The sequence below is a fragment of the Nyctibius grandis genome, chromosome 3 (assembly GCF_013368605.1).
Source record: "Nyctibius grandis isolate bNycGra1 chromosome 3, bNycGra1.pri, whole genome shotgun sequence".
Classification (NCBI taxonomy): Eukaryota; Metazoa; Chordata; class Aves; order Nyctibiiformes; family Nyctibiidae; genus Nyctibius; species Nyctibius grandis.
In genome coordinates, this window is record NC_090660.1 from 86,647,058 (window position 1) to 86,666,434 (window position 19,377).

The 19,377-nt window shown below is 37.2% G+C and overlaps 1 protein-coding gene across 3 annotated transcripts in view; it reads right to left on the bottom strand.

Annotated features, from left to right (window-relative positions):
• Window positions 1-19,377, bottom strand: part of COL14A1 (collagen type XIV alpha 1 chain) — a 127,711-nt gene that overhangs the window by 36,731 nt on the left and 71,603 nt on the right. For all 3 annotated transcript variants that reach the window (XM_068395703.1, XM_068395702.1, XM_068395701.1), the window contains exons 24-35: window positions 18,395-18,469; window positions 16,994-17,133; window positions 15,635-15,758; window positions 14,449-14,592; window positions 12,275-12,439; window positions 10,741-10,779; window positions 10,385-10,523; window positions 7,991-8,133; window positions 6,922-7,031; window positions 5,106-5,264; window positions 532-609; window positions 171-257 (exon numbers count right to left, since the gene is read on the bottom strand). In XM_068395703.1, the coding sequence (XP_068251804.1) occupies window positions 171-257; window positions 532-609; window positions 5,106-5,264; window positions 6,922-7,031; window positions 7,991-8,133; window positions 10,385-10,523; window positions 10,741-10,779; window positions 12,275-12,439; window positions 14,449-14,592; window positions 15,635-15,758; window positions 16,994-17,133; window positions 18,395-18,469 (1,403 nt within the window). The remainder of the gene's footprint in view (window positions 1-170; window positions 258-531; window positions 610-5,105; window positions 5,265-6,921; window positions 7,032-7,990; window positions 8,134-10,384; window positions 10,524-10,740; window positions 10,780-12,274; window positions 12,440-14,448; window positions 14,593-15,634; window positions 15,759-16,993; window positions 17,134-18,394; window positions 18,470-19,377) is intronic.

The following is a 19,377-nucleotide window of genomic DNA, read 5'->3' on the forward strand; positions in this document are numbered from 1 at the left end:
TACTTGTCATCTTTGCTATAAATTGAATGTAATTTTATCTCTTTGACAAGATTTAAAACTCTAATTTAACCTTAGGAGTTATACAATGGCAGTATATTCATACGTCTTGGAATGAAGGTTGCCAGTGGGCTATTTGGTACAGTTGACTGCAAACCTCAAAAAAACCTTACCGGTGGTCCAGGAGGTCCAAGGGGACCCTTATTAGCTTCTGAACAGGAACAAGCATGAGGAAGAGCAGGGCAATTTTCCTCATCTCTCTAAGGAAAGATCAAGATAGGAAGAGAATGATGTCCAAAACTTTGATTCAGAAGTTAAGAATTTTATGAATCTAAGACATAGTACTGTGTGGATGCCTCTAAAGCACCTACTTGATTTAGAAACATATATCACATTGACTTTCAATAGGACAAGTAATCTAAGCAGACTTGTGCTTTTTGAAAACTCTTAACCATCCATTTCCATTAAAACATTTGTCTCAATAAAGGGGAAAGTAAAAGGCAAATTCTACAGTTATTGAAAGAAATTTCTTACCAAGCCAGGAAGCTCACAGCATTTGTCCCGGTTGGCCCATGAGGTAGCACAAACAATGTCAAACATCTGTAACTGCAACTGTTCAAAAACAAGAGTGATGTACAAAATGGCTGTTAGTTGTAAGATCAGTGCAAAATGGAGCCATCAGCAAGAAAAGCTACCTTGATTCAAGCACTCAGATTAGACATAGGAAAGGCTATCGACTGAGAGCAGCTAGCCACAAATGTGCTAACTTAAATGGTAAAAGGCTTGTGTTCTAATCAACTTGTCCAAACTATCAGACATTACGTGGACTAACCAAGCTGTGCAAGGTTAAATGCTGCAGGCATTTGTTGGATTATCTCCCACCTTCTCAATTAAGTTCCTGATTTTGCCCAACAGTGCCTCCCGATACTTTTTTCTAGCAAAGAAGGGATCAAGAGACAGGCAAAAGAGAGCTCAGCTTCTCAAAGCTGAGTAATTCCTCTTAACCCACTGGTATGGTGCTCAGATTTTATCTGGGACAAGGTCTCCTGTAGCTTATTACTTACACTGGAGCTGAGCCACAAACAATATTTATAATTTTCTCCAGTTCTATTTTACTTTAGAATATGCCCTCTCTCATCCATAGTATCCCCAGGCAATGAAAGTTTAAGGATGGTGAAAAGCTTGCTCAACACATGACAACATTGGGCAGAAAAGAAAATTCCCACCATAGGTCTGGGAACATGGTTTGCACAAGAATTTAATCTACAAGAACACACACATATGGAAAAAATAATGGCTGCTAGGTACTCAGAAACAATATACTAAATAGGACTCAATGGTAAAACCAATTGTCTCCTTTACAGCCTGAAACTGAACAAAGGGGATCTAGAGAGATGCAGATTTCTTCTGTTACTATTTCTATTTTTTTTTCCATGCCTCATTTATGTGCACACTGAATAGAGAGAGGAACAGAACAGAACATCCCATTAAATTAACCCCACATGTTAAAAAATGTGAGGAACTGCTAGAGATAGAATTCTCTTTGGTTTTGCTCCCATTTTTATTTTCAGTGGCATTATTTTAACACTAGAACAGAGGAGTGGATTTAAAGACTTTCTTAAAACTGCACTGCTGTTAAAATGAACTACATATGTGCACCTTCGGTTTTGCCTCATTTTTTTTCTTATATAAGTCAATTATTATATTTTAAACAAAGAAATACTTTCATATACATAGACGTTCTTCTTATTTGCCAGCAGATCAGCTAGTTTGTAGATATGCTGTACTACAGATGCAGACACACGTGAGCTGGCTCCATGCGAAACACCTTAGACAGCTGAAGTGCAGCGTGAAGGCAGCTTTTGTCCACAAAGGTCCATCCTGAGTCCAACAAGTCTCTGTCCCTGGCTAGGTCAAATGCAGGCTGACTCCATGTGGAGCCACTTAGATGTCTCTTCGCTATACATCCCAAAGCTACTAATTCCAGGAAGACTCATTAGCTTGAGCATAGTAGCCCATGAACATGCATGAACATACTGCTCTGGGACTCACAGTCACCCTGGGCATTTGCATGATGCTACACTTAAGCAAATAAGACATCCCAGAAAAGGAGTGCAGAAACACCTGAGCTGGTTGTGCAGAAAGCAGCTTAGGTTCAGCAGTAAGTCGTATTGCTGTTTTTTCCATAACCCATTCCATCCCAACCTATTCTGTTATCCTAAACAACGGAAAGTTGACAGTATTGGCTAAATTTATGCAGTCCTACATAGGGATGTATATGCATTCATTTTCTCTGGATTAGGCAATCTGAAGATCCACAGTGATAAAACATGTTGGTGTAAAATAAAGAGCAAATAGACATTCCCTGAATTGCTGTATTCACCGTCCAAATGTTGAATGACTCAGAATTCTTATTTTAAAATATTATGTGGGTTGCTCTGACTCAAGCTAAATAACTGAACAAAGCTTTCTTTGCTACTGTTAAAAGTTTATTCATAATTCTCTGTATTCATAGTGATTTTGCTTTCTAAATATCCAGCCCTGCAAGCAGAACCAGTAAGACGGAAGAGTCTGTCCGTCCGCATCTGGTCAGGCTACAGTTCTGCAAAGATTTCTCAAGAGCAGACCACATCACACATTACTTTTTTAACAGTACACACATACAGAGGTAAATAAGTTAAACTAAAAAGAAAAGGAAACATCAATAAAGACAAGGTTTGTGAATTGTAAATAAACAATGTTTTAAAGCTGGACTTTTCATTAAATGCCACTGAAGGAATGAAGAACGTGACTTGCTGGATGTCACAGTCAGGTTTCATTGATCTAGTTGGCTGGAGTGTCTAATCCAGAGAAGCTTCACTATTAAGGGATGTTAAAAGGGCTAGGCACCTTGAGTCTAATCGCCTTTTTGTCTCATCTATCTCTGTTTTGCCTGTTCATTGAACTGTTGCACACCATATGCATTGATGGGAAAAAAACTCTGATACAATTATATTCCCTCAAAATTGAAATGTTTTGCAAAATTCAGGTGATTGCACTGGATTAATTTATTAAAAAATACACTAAAAACATTCTGACAATGTTAAACTGTTCGATGTTAATACAATCAGAACAAAATATCCACAATTTTATTCCAAAATAACTGCCTGCCTATTTTTATCTTATGTAATAAGCATCTCTAAAACTAAGAATAAAGCATTTCATGAAAATACAGCTGATGAAAAAGAACTTTTCAGAACTATCAACAAACCCCAATTTTCATATCAATTCAAAACCATTTTCTAAATGTTTTACAAAAAGGAATTTTTGTTGCAGACATGCCTTCATGAGCATCTGAAAACTGTGAAGATACTGGAACGGACTAAATCCCAGTATTCTACTTCCAACGGCGGCACAAGTGATATCTAATGAAGCATAAGGCTGTAAGTCATACTTCTACCTTACAGTCTACTATCTTCCAAGGACTTTCAGAACAGGGATTTCCTGCCCCAGATTTGTTAATAACTAATATTTCCCTTTCATTCACTTGTCCAGGCTTCCCTACAATCTATATAAATAATTAGCACCCTCAAAATTCTATGGCAAGGAGCTGCACTGATCTACTACCTGTTGTGAGAAGAACCTCTGTCCTGCCTCCAACTAGCTTCCTTTGATGTCTTCTAATTTTTGGAGTAGAGGAAACAAACTCATTCATGCCTTAAATGTGACTATTCACACAAGTTTTACTCAATATGAAAAAAATGTGCAGAATGGAGACTTTAAAGAATGGTATATGGGTGCTTTCTTGACCTGCTTGTAATTTGGTATATGTGGTAATACTTGAAGGCAGCTAAACAGCACTATGGAGTAAAGAATTTTCATCTTCAGCAACACATTTGAAATCTTACGTCAGTTTTACAGTTCATTTGAACAAAACCAAATTTTTCAGTGAGTGGGCAGTCTGACTTATCTTTTATAGATTCCTGGGTTCTAACAAAAGACACCATTTCTTTCCATGTCTTTACAAAGCCTTCTCTAATTCCAAGATTTTCTAAGTTTGCCTTTTTCTGTTTCTATTCGAACATGACTACAAAGGTTGCTCTGTGTAATTGCCTTTACAGACCTCATATAATCATTATCTGTAAGTTTGTGGCCTAAAGGCTCTTTTTTGTACACAGAGATATATTCTGAGGGCTTATTTTTTACTAAACAAGAGTATTTACATACAGTAGCGAGCAAATACATTTTTGAAACCTCATTCCTATTCAAATCAAGCCTGGAGCTCAAAGTTCACATTCTCTGCTACCCTCATTCTAGGGTCAAGAAAGTTCAAAGAAAATTAACACACAGTACTGCACGGCGAAGAAGCCTTCCTAAGATCATCGCCAGACTGTCAATTCTTCTTCAACAACTAAATTTACCTGAAAAACCCAAAACAAACCTTCTTAATGACATCTGAAGCAAATTGTGAAGACTCTCATAGGTTGCCGTGCAAACAGAATGATCAGTTACTGCTTCTAGGAGAATAATTTCAGAGGATTGAAAGAGTACTTAATCTTGGGGAGGATCTTTCAATTTAAAATAACTTATATTATAAAAGAACTAGATATATTAAGACGGGGCTTTTGGGGGCCGTCTGTGTCAAACCAGTTCAATTATTTAATGAAGAGACGGTGAGCTTCAGGGCAAACAAAGAATAAGAGACATGGGGAATAACTATCACTCAAAACTAAGTTTAAGTGATTCCAGGCATTGTATTACTCTATGTAATACATTGTATTACTCTATGTAATGAAGTTTGAAACACAAGTGATACCTGAATGTATTGACTGTGTTCACATATGTGTTTAAGAATAACATTTGAACAATAACAATCAATGAAAATTGATAAATCAATGATCTAGTGATAAATCAATGATCTAGTGATTTTGCTCATTAAAATCATCAAAAAGAGATTTTGCCCAAGTTGAGAACTATTGCAGGTTTTTGCAGAATTTCTGAAATGCTGGAACTTTACTGCTTCAAATACAAGTTCACTCTGTTTCAACTTAAAACTAACTGCAAAGATCCCAAACACTTGTTTTTAGGATATGTTAAGTGGTTTAAAGAATTGTTCTTGTTCTACTCACTGGCGCAGAGTTGTCTCTTGGTCCTCTGGATCTGACCATTCTCCCCAGCACTTCTATGCCATCAGAACTAATATTTCCTGCTGCATTAATGGTCTTTTCACTCACTTGCTTGCAGTCAATAATTATTTTGGCTGTAGTCTTGCTGATAACAACATGCAACTAAGCAAAAGAAAAGATGTTTTAACAAAGAAGCACATAGGATATATTAATTTCCTGGGAAAGGGGGGCGTTTTTTGAAATGAGCTCCTAATTCCATGTTTGCTAACAAAACTCAAATAATAATCCATAGCAAATAATCTAGATGACCTCTAGAGGTCCCTTCCAACCTGAGTTATTCTATGATTCTAATCTGTTTAGTGAATTTAGCTTATTTTTCTGCTTATGGAACATCTGCATACAAATTGGCATCTTACGTAATTTATTCAGTAAGAAAATAATTTATCCCCGACAAAAGATCTATACAATGCTCTTATACCACCCAGATGACAAAGAACCCTTGATTTATGTGGTCAGTAATAATTCCTGGGCCTTGTATGACCCTGCTATATAGTTTCACCAATACATCCTTTATGGCCACTTGCAAAAGCCAAAACTAAGCAGTAAAATTTAGCCTGTAAATTATACATTAACCACACAGCAAAACCTTTCATGCTGAAGTTTTTACACTGAAAAAATCAAATCACATCAAAGGCAGTACAGAAAAGCAGAGCACAGCAACAAAGTTACTTCCGTTTGCCTTAACTCACACTCTGCTGTCCATCACTGATGCAGCAAAGACATTCCCAGCAGAGAGGACAATCCTAGGCACAACTGTGCTGTCATGAGCAAACTCCTAGTTAAGTAAAGTTAAGAATAATTTTTCTGGGGGGAGACTAGATGAAGAGCTAGTAGAAATGCAGTATCTGCTCTATACCAGTACACTATGTGGAGATGAGAGCCCAAGGTGAGAGAATGCCAGGAAGAAGTCCTGTAGCTGCTGTGCTCTGGGCTCAGCTGGAACTAAACAACTGAAAAGCTGCTATGAATTTGGTCTCCTGTGCCTTTCAAACACATGTATAGCAAGGATCATCATTCCACATGCAGAAAAATGCTTAAGAGGAGAATTTGCTAAAGCCTCATGTACTCCTCCAAAGCACAACTTGAAAGAGTCAGAATTAGACCCCAGCTCTGACCTACCTTCCTTTTCTCACTCCATCAGTTAAAAACAATGTACGGAAAAGTTAAGCTCTGTGAATACTATCCCTCAATCCACAGTCGTCTTTTTTTGTTTACGAAAGATACAAACATCAGGAATAAAAGTGAATAACAAAAGCACCTTCCACAAGTATGTGCTACAATCCCAGCACTACTTCATCTGCTTTCGAAAAGAATGCTACGAGTTCTCTTACAGCCAAGAAAAGTTCGACATGGCATAGCCCTTAAAATATGTTTAAAAATAACAACTCTGGTCATAAGAAGGATAATTTTTTTTTTGCTGGACTTTTCATTTTGAGCAACATTTCCAATCCAAACCTTAAAAGGAAAAGCCAATTTATTTTTAAATTACTTTTCAAGGCAAGTATTTTTAATCAAGTCTAAAATACAGGCACAAAGCATGAGATGAAAATTGATCACATCAGCTTTATCATAAAAGCTATGATTTGCTTAATGTTAACTCAATATTGCAAAGAGACGTAAGACAGTTTGCTAGATGATTCTGAATATGCAAAATACATTTCTTTTGGCAGCATTTGACCACATGAAAGAAGATTTCAAAACATAAAACACTCCCAAACATTTATTCAGAATGATTTTTTTTCCTACTACCATTACAAACCTTATGAAAACTCCCATAGAATATCTTCCTTATTTCAGGACCTTCAAAAGTCACAGTTTGAAAATCTCCTTTGTAGTCATAGTTAAAGAAAGTCAGAGTTTTACCACCATCTGTGTGAGAATAAAAATAAGGGCTCTGTGTTAGAGGAAGAAAAGGCCTAATACATTATTTGAAAGGGTCAACTTTGTGTTTAACAAAGACAACCAAAGATGTCAGATCAAATGTTAGTAAAAGACATTCATAAGTGATATACTGATCTGGAAGTAACAAGTTCTCAGAGAAATGCTCTTTCCTGGTTTGACAGGAAGGATGGGCCAATAGTTGGGAGTCTACCTCACCCATGCCTGCCTGATCCTACTCTCCCACTAGTTCTTTGTGAGACTTGGACAAGAACAGCAGGCATGGATCCTCAAGCTAGCTAAATGCCCAATTTCCACCTATTCCAAGGTGACATCTAAAAAATTATAGGAAACATAGAAAGATAAGTACTAATATATCTCTTTTACAATTGGCAGCTATGAAGAACAGCTATCATAGTATCTACATCTTTTCAACAGTACATATGGAAACCTAAATTATAATCCCCGTTTTACAGTTGTGGAAGTCAAATCAAGTAGAAATGAAGAGAGTCATCAAGAGGTCATGTCTCTAGCTCTGTCTGCTATCCACCAAACTGCATTGCCTCTACATATACCGCACTGTCACTACCACTGGCATATATCAAGATAGATTCTATTAAAACCAGATTCAGAGCAGTGGAAGTTTTAAAAGCAAATGAGTAGCTCCCTTACATCAATTTACATCTAGTACAGTTCTTTGGATTTCAGTATTATTGCTCCCAGTTTAGAGCACTGTACTCAAAATTTGACCCTAACTCCAAATTAAATTCAGTTAAATTAAACCTAAAAAGCATCCATTAGAGACTATCACCTTCCAGATTCAGGTAGTTGTTCTGGCAGCAGATCAAAACATTGGCAATAATAAATCTAGATACAGAATGAATCATTCGTACAGTTAAAGAAAAATATAAAATACATAAAATACAAAATATAAAATATAAAATACATACTGTCTAAAATAACTCCAACCAGTGGTTCATATTCTTCATTTAAAATCTCCCAAAGAGCAAATGGCTCTTCAGGTGTGTCGGGGAGTATACGAAAGAGAAATGTAATGGTGTAATCAGAAGGCAGACCTTCAGGATGCAAATACCTGAAAGAGAAATAATGTTTTTTAAACTGAAACAAACATTAAATTTGGTGATTTACTCACCAGATGTTCACTTAACATGCTTTCTATTACTCTGTATATTTCTTTGGAAATCGAGACTGAGAAGCAGTATGAGTAAGTGTTTGCAAAATCTACTCAACTTGATAACTATCAAAAGAACACTTATGCAGAAAGAAGTTATCTTTTCCATTGAAATTTACAAAATTGCCCTTAATTATTAATTTTTTTTTTAAATTTGAAGACCACATCAGAGGTCAGTTTGAAGTAAAGCTGAAATTAATTATATTAAAAGCTTTTGAAAAACAGTAGCCACTCGCAAGACTTTGCTATTGTCTGGTTTAACAGACAATGAAAATAGAAGTTGCTTGGAAGACCAATCTTAATAGACATGTCCTTTCTCATTAATCCATCCATAATGGACAGAAATTAGGAATGACAGAGACTGTTATGGGAAGCTTCATAAATTATATGGAACACAGTTTACCCATTTCAAAGCCAATATGTAGAAAGTGAAGTCAAAACAGAAAAATTTATGATATAAAAGAAGCATGTTATTTTATGCCATTTCCTAAAAAATGTTATTTAGTACTTTTGATTTAATTTAATCTTCTTCTGTCAAATCCCAAAGTGTACATTTGGACAAGTGTCTGAAACAACTGACTGTATGTTGAAAATATTAATTACACTGATTCCTTAAAATCATAGTAAAGGGATCTGAAAGAAGCCTGAAGAGGTTGTTTAACCAATTTCTGTTCCCCAAATATGATCCATTTCTTCAAAAGTGTTTCTGGCACATATAAGATGTATAGAAATAAATCATGCTGGAAAAGGAGTTAAATGTGATATATAATCAATATATTCTGCACAGTGTCTGTAGATGGTCAAACGTAATGTTACACTGCACGTTTCCCATAGAGAAAAGAGTGAGGGAACTCTACACGTATAAGAACAAAGCCTTACAGTATGCCCATTGAACAAAGCGCAAACAAAAGAAAATTCAGTAAGCAGGGTGGGGCAAACGCAAGGTTTGGGGATATGGAGATCAAAAAAGGAGAACAACGTTAATGACATTCAGTGCACAGATGAGATGACATAAAACAAGTGGTATTATTCAGACGTACCTGTAGATCATCGAGAGAAAGGTATTCTCTGAACCATGAAAGGGAGTGAAAGCCTAATGAAGCAGTAAGATTGGGCTGGGGTGGCAGCTAGAGAAGAGCATATAAATGAAGCAGATCCGATTAGAAAGAGCAGAAAGGGAAAAAGAAGTGAGAAATGCTAATCCCTGGAAATTCCAGTCCATCTAGACCCAGGAGGAAACTAAACACAGAGAATGTGAAACAGCTCCAAGAAGCATAGCTCCAACTGGGACACAACAGGATAATTACACAAAAACACTAAGATGACATCTAATATAAACCTTAAAAGTAATTTCCCACTGTTTTTCTTCCTTATTTATCTCAGCTAAAGAATACTTTTTGTTCCATACCATGTTTAGTCCAGCAGGGCCACTGCTTTTTTCTGGTGCCACTTAATACGAAGTGGGGGACTGGGCTGAGAGGAACCAAACACAACATACACACTGTTCATAGAGGAAATGGAGAGTTTCCATCACTTCCTCTCTGAGGAATGACTATAAAAGTTTGATGGGAGGTTTCTTCATCACCTCCTTCATATCTCTCCCAGGACATAGTCCTTGTCACTGAACTATGTCCTGCCTCCCAGGAAGGTACTAGATGGTGTTCACACAGACTCATTTCAGTATAAGAAGATAATCTTCCTTTGTAATCAATGAATGGACATAGACTGATGCAGAAGGTGGCTGAGGACACCTAAAGCAGGTTCCCACTCTGACTCGGACATTCTGCACTCTTTGAGACATAATTCACTTTCCAGAGGCATGTTTCACAAAGTACTACATACTGGAATCTGCCCAGACATAGCATCAAGCAATTTTGTGCAGGTGTAAACTGGCACAAGCCAGAAACTGGCTCATGTGGGAAACCCAAAATAGCCAGTGGGCTTACCTACTTTTACCCTCAACTGCTATTTTTGAATGAAACTGATTGAGGACTCAGGACACCAACACTCTTCCTATTCATGGGTATAATGTAGATATACACTAGCATCTCTGCTGTTCTGACGTGAAAATACTGATCCCTGAAATGAATAATTGCCCACACTGGACAATTATCTTCATGTGGTTTACGACTATTTATATGTTAATACATACTTGGTAGGCTGGGATACCAGGGCATCCTTGTGAAGTCTGTAACATGGGTAAACATTAAATGTACCAGGTTCCATTGAAACCCCTTCCACAGCTGAAAACTCCTTTTCAACCAAACCAAACATCTCCATCATTTTAAATCCTGGAAGGTATCAAAATATACATTATATTAATTTAAATTAATACTGCATTACAGGAAACAAAAAAAGGATAAAGCCAGTTGCATCAAGGAGTTTCATATCACCATCTGTTTAACAGCTGTTAGCATAAAGTGAAATTTATTGCCTAATATTGTGAAAATCAGGTAATGAAAATGATTCCACAAATCAGGAACAAAAATGAACACAAAAATACTGTACCTGCAAAATTGTTGCCATCTTTCACTACCAATGGGCAGGCTGGAAAATAAGGAAAGATATATTTAAGGATACAAGAGATGTCCCACCGGGTCAGAACAATGATCCACTCAGCCCACTACTCTATCCCCAGCTGCAGCAAAGATGCTCTTTAGGAAGGGCATGAAAACCTGGCCACTTTCTACTCCATTCAGTTGATGCTCCTCAGGATCCACACAGGTTATAGCAAAGACGTTAAAGGGTACATCCCTGTGTTCCATAAAATATCCGTTTATGGATCTGTTATCCATGAATTTGTCTAATCCTTCTATGAACCTGCCTTCATAACCTCTTGTGGCAACAAATTCACTGCCTGCTGTGTAAAACAGCATGTTTTACACTGGGTTTTAACCAAGCACTCTCTAGTTCTCTATTTGGGAGCTTCTCCAGCCTAACTCCATCTCAAGTTCAATTATTTTAGCTGGCGTTCTCTGTACCTTTTCAAACTCCACAATAGCTTTCATGAGCAACAGAGACCAGAATCGCATGCAGTCCTTAAGATGTGTGCACCCATTTTAAATAGCTGTAAATCTGTTTTATATTTTTCTTCTGGCAGGGAAGAAAACACACTAACCTCTTCCAGGAAAGTGCCCTGGGAAATCAATAAGCCTAGATGCAGGGTGTCAAATATGGCACCCCAGGATACTCATATTCAGAGATCACTTTTGGAATACAAGCACAAGTGACCAATAAATGCTACTGTTGAGCATCCTGAATGTTCTAAGTTCTCTCTACCATTGAAAGTAGAGTTTAAGGTCAAAACCAAAGAATTGGTGGGACACAAGCAACATATTTGTGTTTACCAGCTCTGATAACTCACAGTCCCATGCACAAGGACTCCTTACAATCACAAATGATTCACATCAGCAATACACTGTACTTCCTGGCTTACATATAAGGAAACATACTGAGGGCACACACTTAAAAGCATGTGAATTATTCACCTCTAACCATTAGGTGTTGTTTCAGAATGTCTTTCCCTTCATTTTCATAAACAGTTTGAAGTGTGGCATTTTCACAGATTTCAAAGAGTTTGGGCATGTTTTATGCTTTTCCTTAGGTTACAACTCTTCTGCTTTCTATAATACGAAAGTTAACGATTGGGTCTCTGTTAATAAATTAACCACGTGATTTGAATAGCAATGAAAGTAGCCAACTCTACTCTTACAGATGGTTACAGTAGCCTATAAAATAAAATATAATTAACTTTTTATTATTAAATTCTGAACTATTAACAATGTTTCAAATGTGAAATATCTTTTTGACAACCAATGGATCTATTCTGGATTTAAAGCAACCAACCATTAATTATTTTGAAGTCACAACAACTTCATCTCCTTAATCTTTTATGGAAATAACATTAGAGTTAGAATACCTGTAGTAAATTATGTTAAAAGATATACTTTCAAGAATACATCTTAATAGAAAATTAATAGTTACAAAAAACCCCAGTATTTAGCACTTATTTTAGAAGCAAGTAAAAGTCAAAATGGCTAACTTGCTGATGCAGTTTCACAAACAAAAGTGATCAGCTCATCTTCAATCTTTGAAAAGGCATCAAAGTCATCCACAAAGAAGACATGTCTTCCACTGGGCTTGCTGCCAATATTAACTAACTCTGAATAGTCAGCATCGGCTACTCCAATAGCAAAAAAGCTGAAACCTGTAAAACAAAAAAGAACACCCTTGTGAGTCATTCATTTAGAGAGTGGAAATACAATATGAATACAACTGTATTTGCACTGGCTCCTTTCCTGATCAAATACAAAGGTGGAGATTTTATTATCATCCCATAACACAAGAAAATTCATGCATGTAATCTAAAATAAAGGTAATGTATTCTCTGTGAGATATTTCTTTTGGCTGTTTTATCGTTAATCAGTTAATCCTTAAGTGCTTTCTTGAAGACATATAAGACTACTCAGTAGTTTAAAGTTTTAGCATATGTTTAAATGCTTTTCTAATTTAATGCTATACTGTATTACACACAAAAATGTCCATGTATCAAGTATCATAAATACAAAGCTCAGTAATTAATTTCCTGTAGTTCTTTTACAGATTTTGTTCTGTGCCATATATTAATCAGAGTTTTCAAGCCACTGCTGCCTCATGAGTGAACACTGAAATAAATGCATTCTCATTTCATCAGCAATTTAACTGCACTGGTTGAATCTGTTCTATATATTCTGCATGAATATATTTCAAAATTTGAGCCTGTCGTCAAAGATTTAAATGAAATTGGAATTGTATGCTCTATGTGTGAGGAGCAGCAAACTAGCTAAAAGTTTTTTGATATTCTCCTTTCCCCAAAAGATAAAGAAAAAAGCTGTCTACATCAGGCTGAATACTGTTAATGGGCACAGTGTTCTTGCATGGCTCAGTCCCAAATTTACTCCAGTCAAGCAACATTGTCTTTAAGTTTGAATGAGGCCCAAGGGCATTCATCACCTTCTGCAGAGCTTTTAGCATAACAAAACTTTGACTTAATGTATTACAACAACATCTTCATGTCTCATCCAAGATCAGCACCTCTTCATGCCAGTCTCTATCGTAGATGCAAGTCAGTACCTGCTCCAACCTATCTGCAGCCTATGCATACAGCACACACAGAAGAAAATGAGAGAGAGGAAGTCGTTTGTCCAAGGTGACACATCCCAGTCAGCAACTGAACGCCCATCATATGCTGTCTCCTCTCGAGGTCGTTGCCAGTCTAATAGTTAATAAGGCAACTGCAAGACTTACCTGACAGTTGAATATTTTACGTTCAGCTTAGACATAGACTCCAATTTAATCACAAATAAGGGGTTTTCTTGATTGCTACTTAAAACAAGTTACACATGCTCTACTATTTTGTGATATGATTTTACTTATGAAGGCACTGCACTTGGCATCCAGCAATAATACAAGCAGGCAGCCAAGCTCAATGATTGCATTGGGTTTCAGGAATCAGTAACATACACTGGTAACTTCATAGCTGTCCAAGTCTAAAGGCAAATAAAAAAGCACAAATGTAATTTCTTATTAGATTTCCTCACATTAAAAGGATGATAGTATTTTCTTCTGTCCTTTAGTTTTGTTACATGTGGCACACTGTGCCCTTTGGGTTTTGATACAAACCCCAGCATCAGACATTTCTACAAAAACTAACCCGGTTCTTAGACTGGGTTGCTTAGACTCACAACACTGTGTGGCTTCTTAAAGCTCTAAAATTGGTTGTTTAAAAAAATTCCTAAAGGTAATTAGTGTAACATGAGAGCAGATCAGAACCAGTAAAAGAACATATGAAAGAATTTTCAAAGGACCTCTTGTATGGAAAACAAAACAGTTCAGTTTGCTGGTAACCATGAGACTACACTTCATAGATGACAGGCCAGATTCTCAGGATAATGTCCCCATAATTCTTCATCATGGGAGCCATGATGAAGTCAATTCCATTGACTACTACATTATTTTAGCACTGCTGCCAAAATGAAAAACAATAGTATTAATCACCAAAAAAAATCCAGAATCTAATCACATCCTAGTGAGTTTCTCAGCATTTGCTGTCTGTTTTCTTTAAACTTAGAAATCTTCCTGGAGCAAAAGTTACCCTTATCTCATGCCCACACTTACGTAGTTATAATTAATGAGAAAAAGGAAAACACTAATAGTTCTTAAAACTACACATTTTACCATCTAGTTGCATTTCTCTGGAGACTTTGTTCACATCGTCCTGTGATCGCCCATCAGTAATGACAACCAAAACCTTTGGAATGCCCCTTCTCATGCCTGCCTCTCCAGTAAACAAGACTTCTCTCGCATGTTTAATAGCTTTGCCTGAAACAGAAAAAATTGACAACGTACTTTCACTGTGACATAAATTCAATTTCTATTGGCTTCTCATGTCATGTTAGATATCGGTAAAAAGAGAAATCTGTTGGGTCCTGAGTAGTCCATAAATTAGTGCATTCTGTAGTTATTAAAACAGAGGTTTAGAAAAGTTTAATTTTGACACTAAGCTTTGAAAATTTTATGGCTTCAGCCATTTGTTTCTTCAACCCAGAAGGTGAAGTTCAAGAACATGACATGTGGGAAAGGGTATTCTGTGCAGGTTAGAGGTAACAAAATCTGCCCTTACTGGTTTGTAGGGCACAGTCCAGGTGACAACTGAAAGTGCCACTGTAGCATTTTCTTGAGTAAATGAAAAACGTGTTATTTTGATACTACTGAGACTGGATGCAATGCAACAGCTGCAAGAAATTTCTGTGCAGTCTGAGAATAAAAAAAACACATGGTTTCCAACTAAAACAGATTTTAACCCTTCAGCACTCATCTTTAATTTCTTCACATTAGCGAGCTATCTCAAGGGATTAATTAAAATGTAACTACTTCAGTTTACAGACATCTTCCCCCAGCCCAGTCTTAAACATACCACTGAGGCTTAACTGTCCTGGCTTATAACCAAACAGACCCTCTTCTCCGTCCACTGTTTTCTACATGCTCTGCAAGCTCCCTCCCACTTTCTCTCCCCTCCCACCTCCCCTCTTGCCAAAAGCTGATTTTGTATTACTCCCCATTCCACCTTCCAAAATCCCCAAAGTCATTTACTTCTGCCTAGATGCCTCTTTCCTTTCCTCCCTGATCCTTGACATCACTGTTGGCCAGAGGGGTGAATAGCCAGCAGTAGGGGATGCAGGGTGTGAACTGCAGATTACAAAGACTTTCTAACTTCATAGCCCAACCTTTCACCTCCAGTGTGGAGATACCATGTTTTCACTGTTTTTGCACTGATATATTAAACCACAGAGCAAATGGGAAAGAAATACTGCACAGAGAATAGCAGGGAGAAAATCTGCACCATAACCATGACCTTTCTCACCTGTTTTTGTATTTCCTCCTTTGTAGGCTATTTGCTGAATAGCTTCAAGAAGAGTCTCTTTTGTTTTGTATGCATTCAATTTAAATTCTGTCCGGGGATCATCGCTGAACTGAATTATTGCCACCTGTGCACACAGAAGATGTGTTCATTACTAAGGCACCACCCAGTGTATAAGCAAAAAGTAAGTGAATCAGCGCATTTAAAGCAAGGATTTATCTTGTAACTTTGCTTCATCCTTAAATTGAAGCCAGATTTTTTTTTTTTTCTCTTTAAGAAGCTTTCACTAAGTAAAGTTTAATTTTACTCTCTGCAGCCTTGGCAACCACCTAACACTTTATGGTTTCATTTTGCAGCAAACAACATGAGAAAAGTAATACCCACTTTGGCAAAAGCACTCTCAATTGAGCCCAAAAGCAAATCCTAGTTACAGCTGCTCACACATGTACAGTTACTTGTACACAGAACTGCAAGGACTTTATTCAGTCTCCACAAATTAATAGCTGCACGTAAGTCACTTAAGTTAGGGAGCAATACTGAAGCAAGTAATACAAAGATGCAAGAACATGTTCCAAAATATTGCATATCCCAAATATGGTGCTACGTGAGTCCAGACCCTGTATTTCAATATTATACACTAAACCCCTACAAATCACAAAACATATATTGAACTTCATATTCTATAAGTGGTGTCCCTGATTTAAAGGGAACTACTCATATGCTTAAGCTCAAGCTTCTGCATAAGTTTCTGAAGAACCATGGACTATATTCTGGGAAAATAGCCGTAAAAATTGAACATTCTTCAGGAATGCTTGGACAAGTTAAAAATAATTTTCAATGCTATCCCAAACTGCATATTATACAGGTCACAATTAAATAAATGTATTTGCCAATAATCTTTTCTGGAGTACATTCAAGCATCTCTCTAAACAAACACATAAATAGAACAATCATTATAAATACTATCTTTTATTTCAAGCATTGAAGATTGTGTAGAGCATATGATTGTAAATAAACGAACCTTTAATTTTCCTTATCAGTGCCATTTTTAGCTTATTTAGAAATAAATACCACAGTGAGTACCAACACCAAAAGCATTACGACAACTTAAATCTCATTAGAATGATTTAGAGGAGACTGAAATTATACTTAGCCTCCATGCTAGCAAAATTCAAATCGTGAATTTCACCATATGGTGTGCCTAAAAGAAGATATTGGGAAAAAATGCTGTCCTAAAGCAGTTTATATTTTCAAAAGAACTGTGAAATGACGTCAATTACTTTTTGATTCATTTAACTTCTGATGCTAGTTTAAAATACCCTGTCAAGTCCATGTGCCCTCTCTCTCTCTACAAGTTATTACCTGCGTTCCATCAGGACCAATCTTATCCAAAGCTCCAACAGTGCTATAGAGAAAGCTAATTATTTTATTGAAATTGTCATCTCCAATACTCCATGACCCATCCACCAGGAACGCTAGGTCAGCTTTGGCTGCTTTGCACACTGGGAAAGAAAAGCAAGTATTTTGGAATTAGATCAATGCCTCAACTCCTCATGAAATCTCATAAATCACTTAAGACAATGCAACTGTCATGAAAAGCCCTTGTTTAACGTTAGTTAACAATGCTTTAGCAAACACACCTGCTGGCATTGACTTCAGTGCAGGTGTAGAACCAGCTGAGCTCTGCAAGGGGTGAATGGTCTGCACTGACAGACCCTGTCACAGAATATACTTATGTTGTTAAGAAGAGTCACACATGAACTTACACAGTCCCAGACTCCTAGCATGACACAGTAAGCAATATAAGAGAATCTCGACTGTGGAGGCTCCTAGTGGGAACCTAGTCCATTCAAAAAGTAACCCTAAGCTCTGTAGTGCCTAATGGTCATCCCTTTAACTGCACTATTTAGGAGCAATGCAAGTTTCTCCCATCTCATCTTATTCCAGCATGTTCTTATGCAAAATGGCCTGCAGAGCTGTACACCTGCTCACACAAGTCGCTCACTCTTTCATGGGAACTGGGAACCTTCCATGTTCTACAGAATCAAAGAGTCTTAAAGCAAAGTTATGTTTTTCAACATATTTCATCTCGAAGAAAAATGTTCATCTAAATCCAGAGAATGGGACAGGAAGATACGTACCTGTATTTCTCATTTTCTGTTGATTACTCCTTGTATTAAAAAAAAAAACATCTGCTGCTATGAAGTTCTAAAACACACACAATATTTTTTTTTCCTGTACTTATGGATTAAATTCTCAATTACTATGCATCAGTTTGGTTCGCTGAATTCAAGCTGATGGATTTGACCCTCAGTCTCCAACAATAATGCTCCCCTCACATAAATATTTATGAGACTGTACAAAACACTACGTGTTCAAATGATAAGGAAGTCTACTTAAAGAGAGAAGAGACTGAACATGGCCAACACTCTTCTCATTACCTGAAGTAGACATAATTTTAAAAATCATGCTGCTTTAGAAGTTTAATTACCCTAGAATGTCTGCCTTAGTTGATATGTATGGTTTAGGAGTTCTGGAAAAAGAAAATCTCACACATATTAACATTCCTTTCTGCATATTTCAAGAATACAATAATGATGTCAGATTTTTGGCTCATTAAATTTAAGCCAGCTGCCTTAACAGTGTTGCTGTAGCAAACACATTTTGAAATCTGATCCTCACAAGTCTAAAATAGTGTCAGAAGCAGAAAAACATTGCATCAATACCTTAAAATTATTATGAACCCACACATGCAGCACTTACCCTCTTTTGCAGGAGGGATTGTAGGTGGTGGAGGTGGCGTTGAAGGTGTTGTTGGCGGTTGAGTTGGAATTGGTACTGGAGAATAAAAGGAAGGAATATTAAAAAATGCCTAAAAGCCCAGTATATTTTATCTATATTAAACACAGCATTTTCTGCTCATGTCCACATTAAAATTCATTATCTCTAATCAACTAGTTATGCAATTGGAGAGAAATGTAGGTGAGCCATGTGTATGTAATGTCCTCCTCTACTGACCACCAGAAAAAGGATAGTACTATTACAGAGCAACTAATTGCTGCATTTCAGTGTGAATGATAGAATGATACAACTGAACTACTACTGGAACTGCCCCTTTTTGGGTTTCCCCAGTGTAGCAGACCATGTGGCAGCCCTATTATTGACCTGGTATCCATAGTTCATTTTGTAAAAGGCCAGCATCCTTTTCCTTTCTGACCACAACCAGTACTTAGTCACAGAAAGTAGGTCTCCACCCACCCTGGAAGGAAGAAGACATTAGTCCTGCAATCCAAAATACAAAAAGACAGTGCAAAAGCAAGCCAGTGCCTGCACTCAGAGCAGATGACAGCCTGCCCTGATCAAGATTTTCCTGAATTCGGTGGAAGACCTCATTAAGTTTCCAGCTAGAAATGCAGTTCTGACCACAACTCTACAGGACTGTGGCTTTGTTGCCTGCAGCAAACTTCAGAAAAGGCACCTATCTTTGTGAAAGATTAGTGCAAACAGGATTGATTACAAGCCTCATGTCCACATCCAAGTTGACTCCCAGTGCAGCTGATGTGTGTTTTCCCATTGGCTCCAACAAAAGAAAGGGCCAAGACTCTGAAACACCTACAAGAAACTACTACCCAGGACACCTCCATGACCACAGACAGACCAGGACTAGACCCATTTAGAAAGGGTCACAACTGCAGCAAGGTGACTTGAAAGGCTGCTCTCTAAGCACCAGAGAGGTACGGGTCACC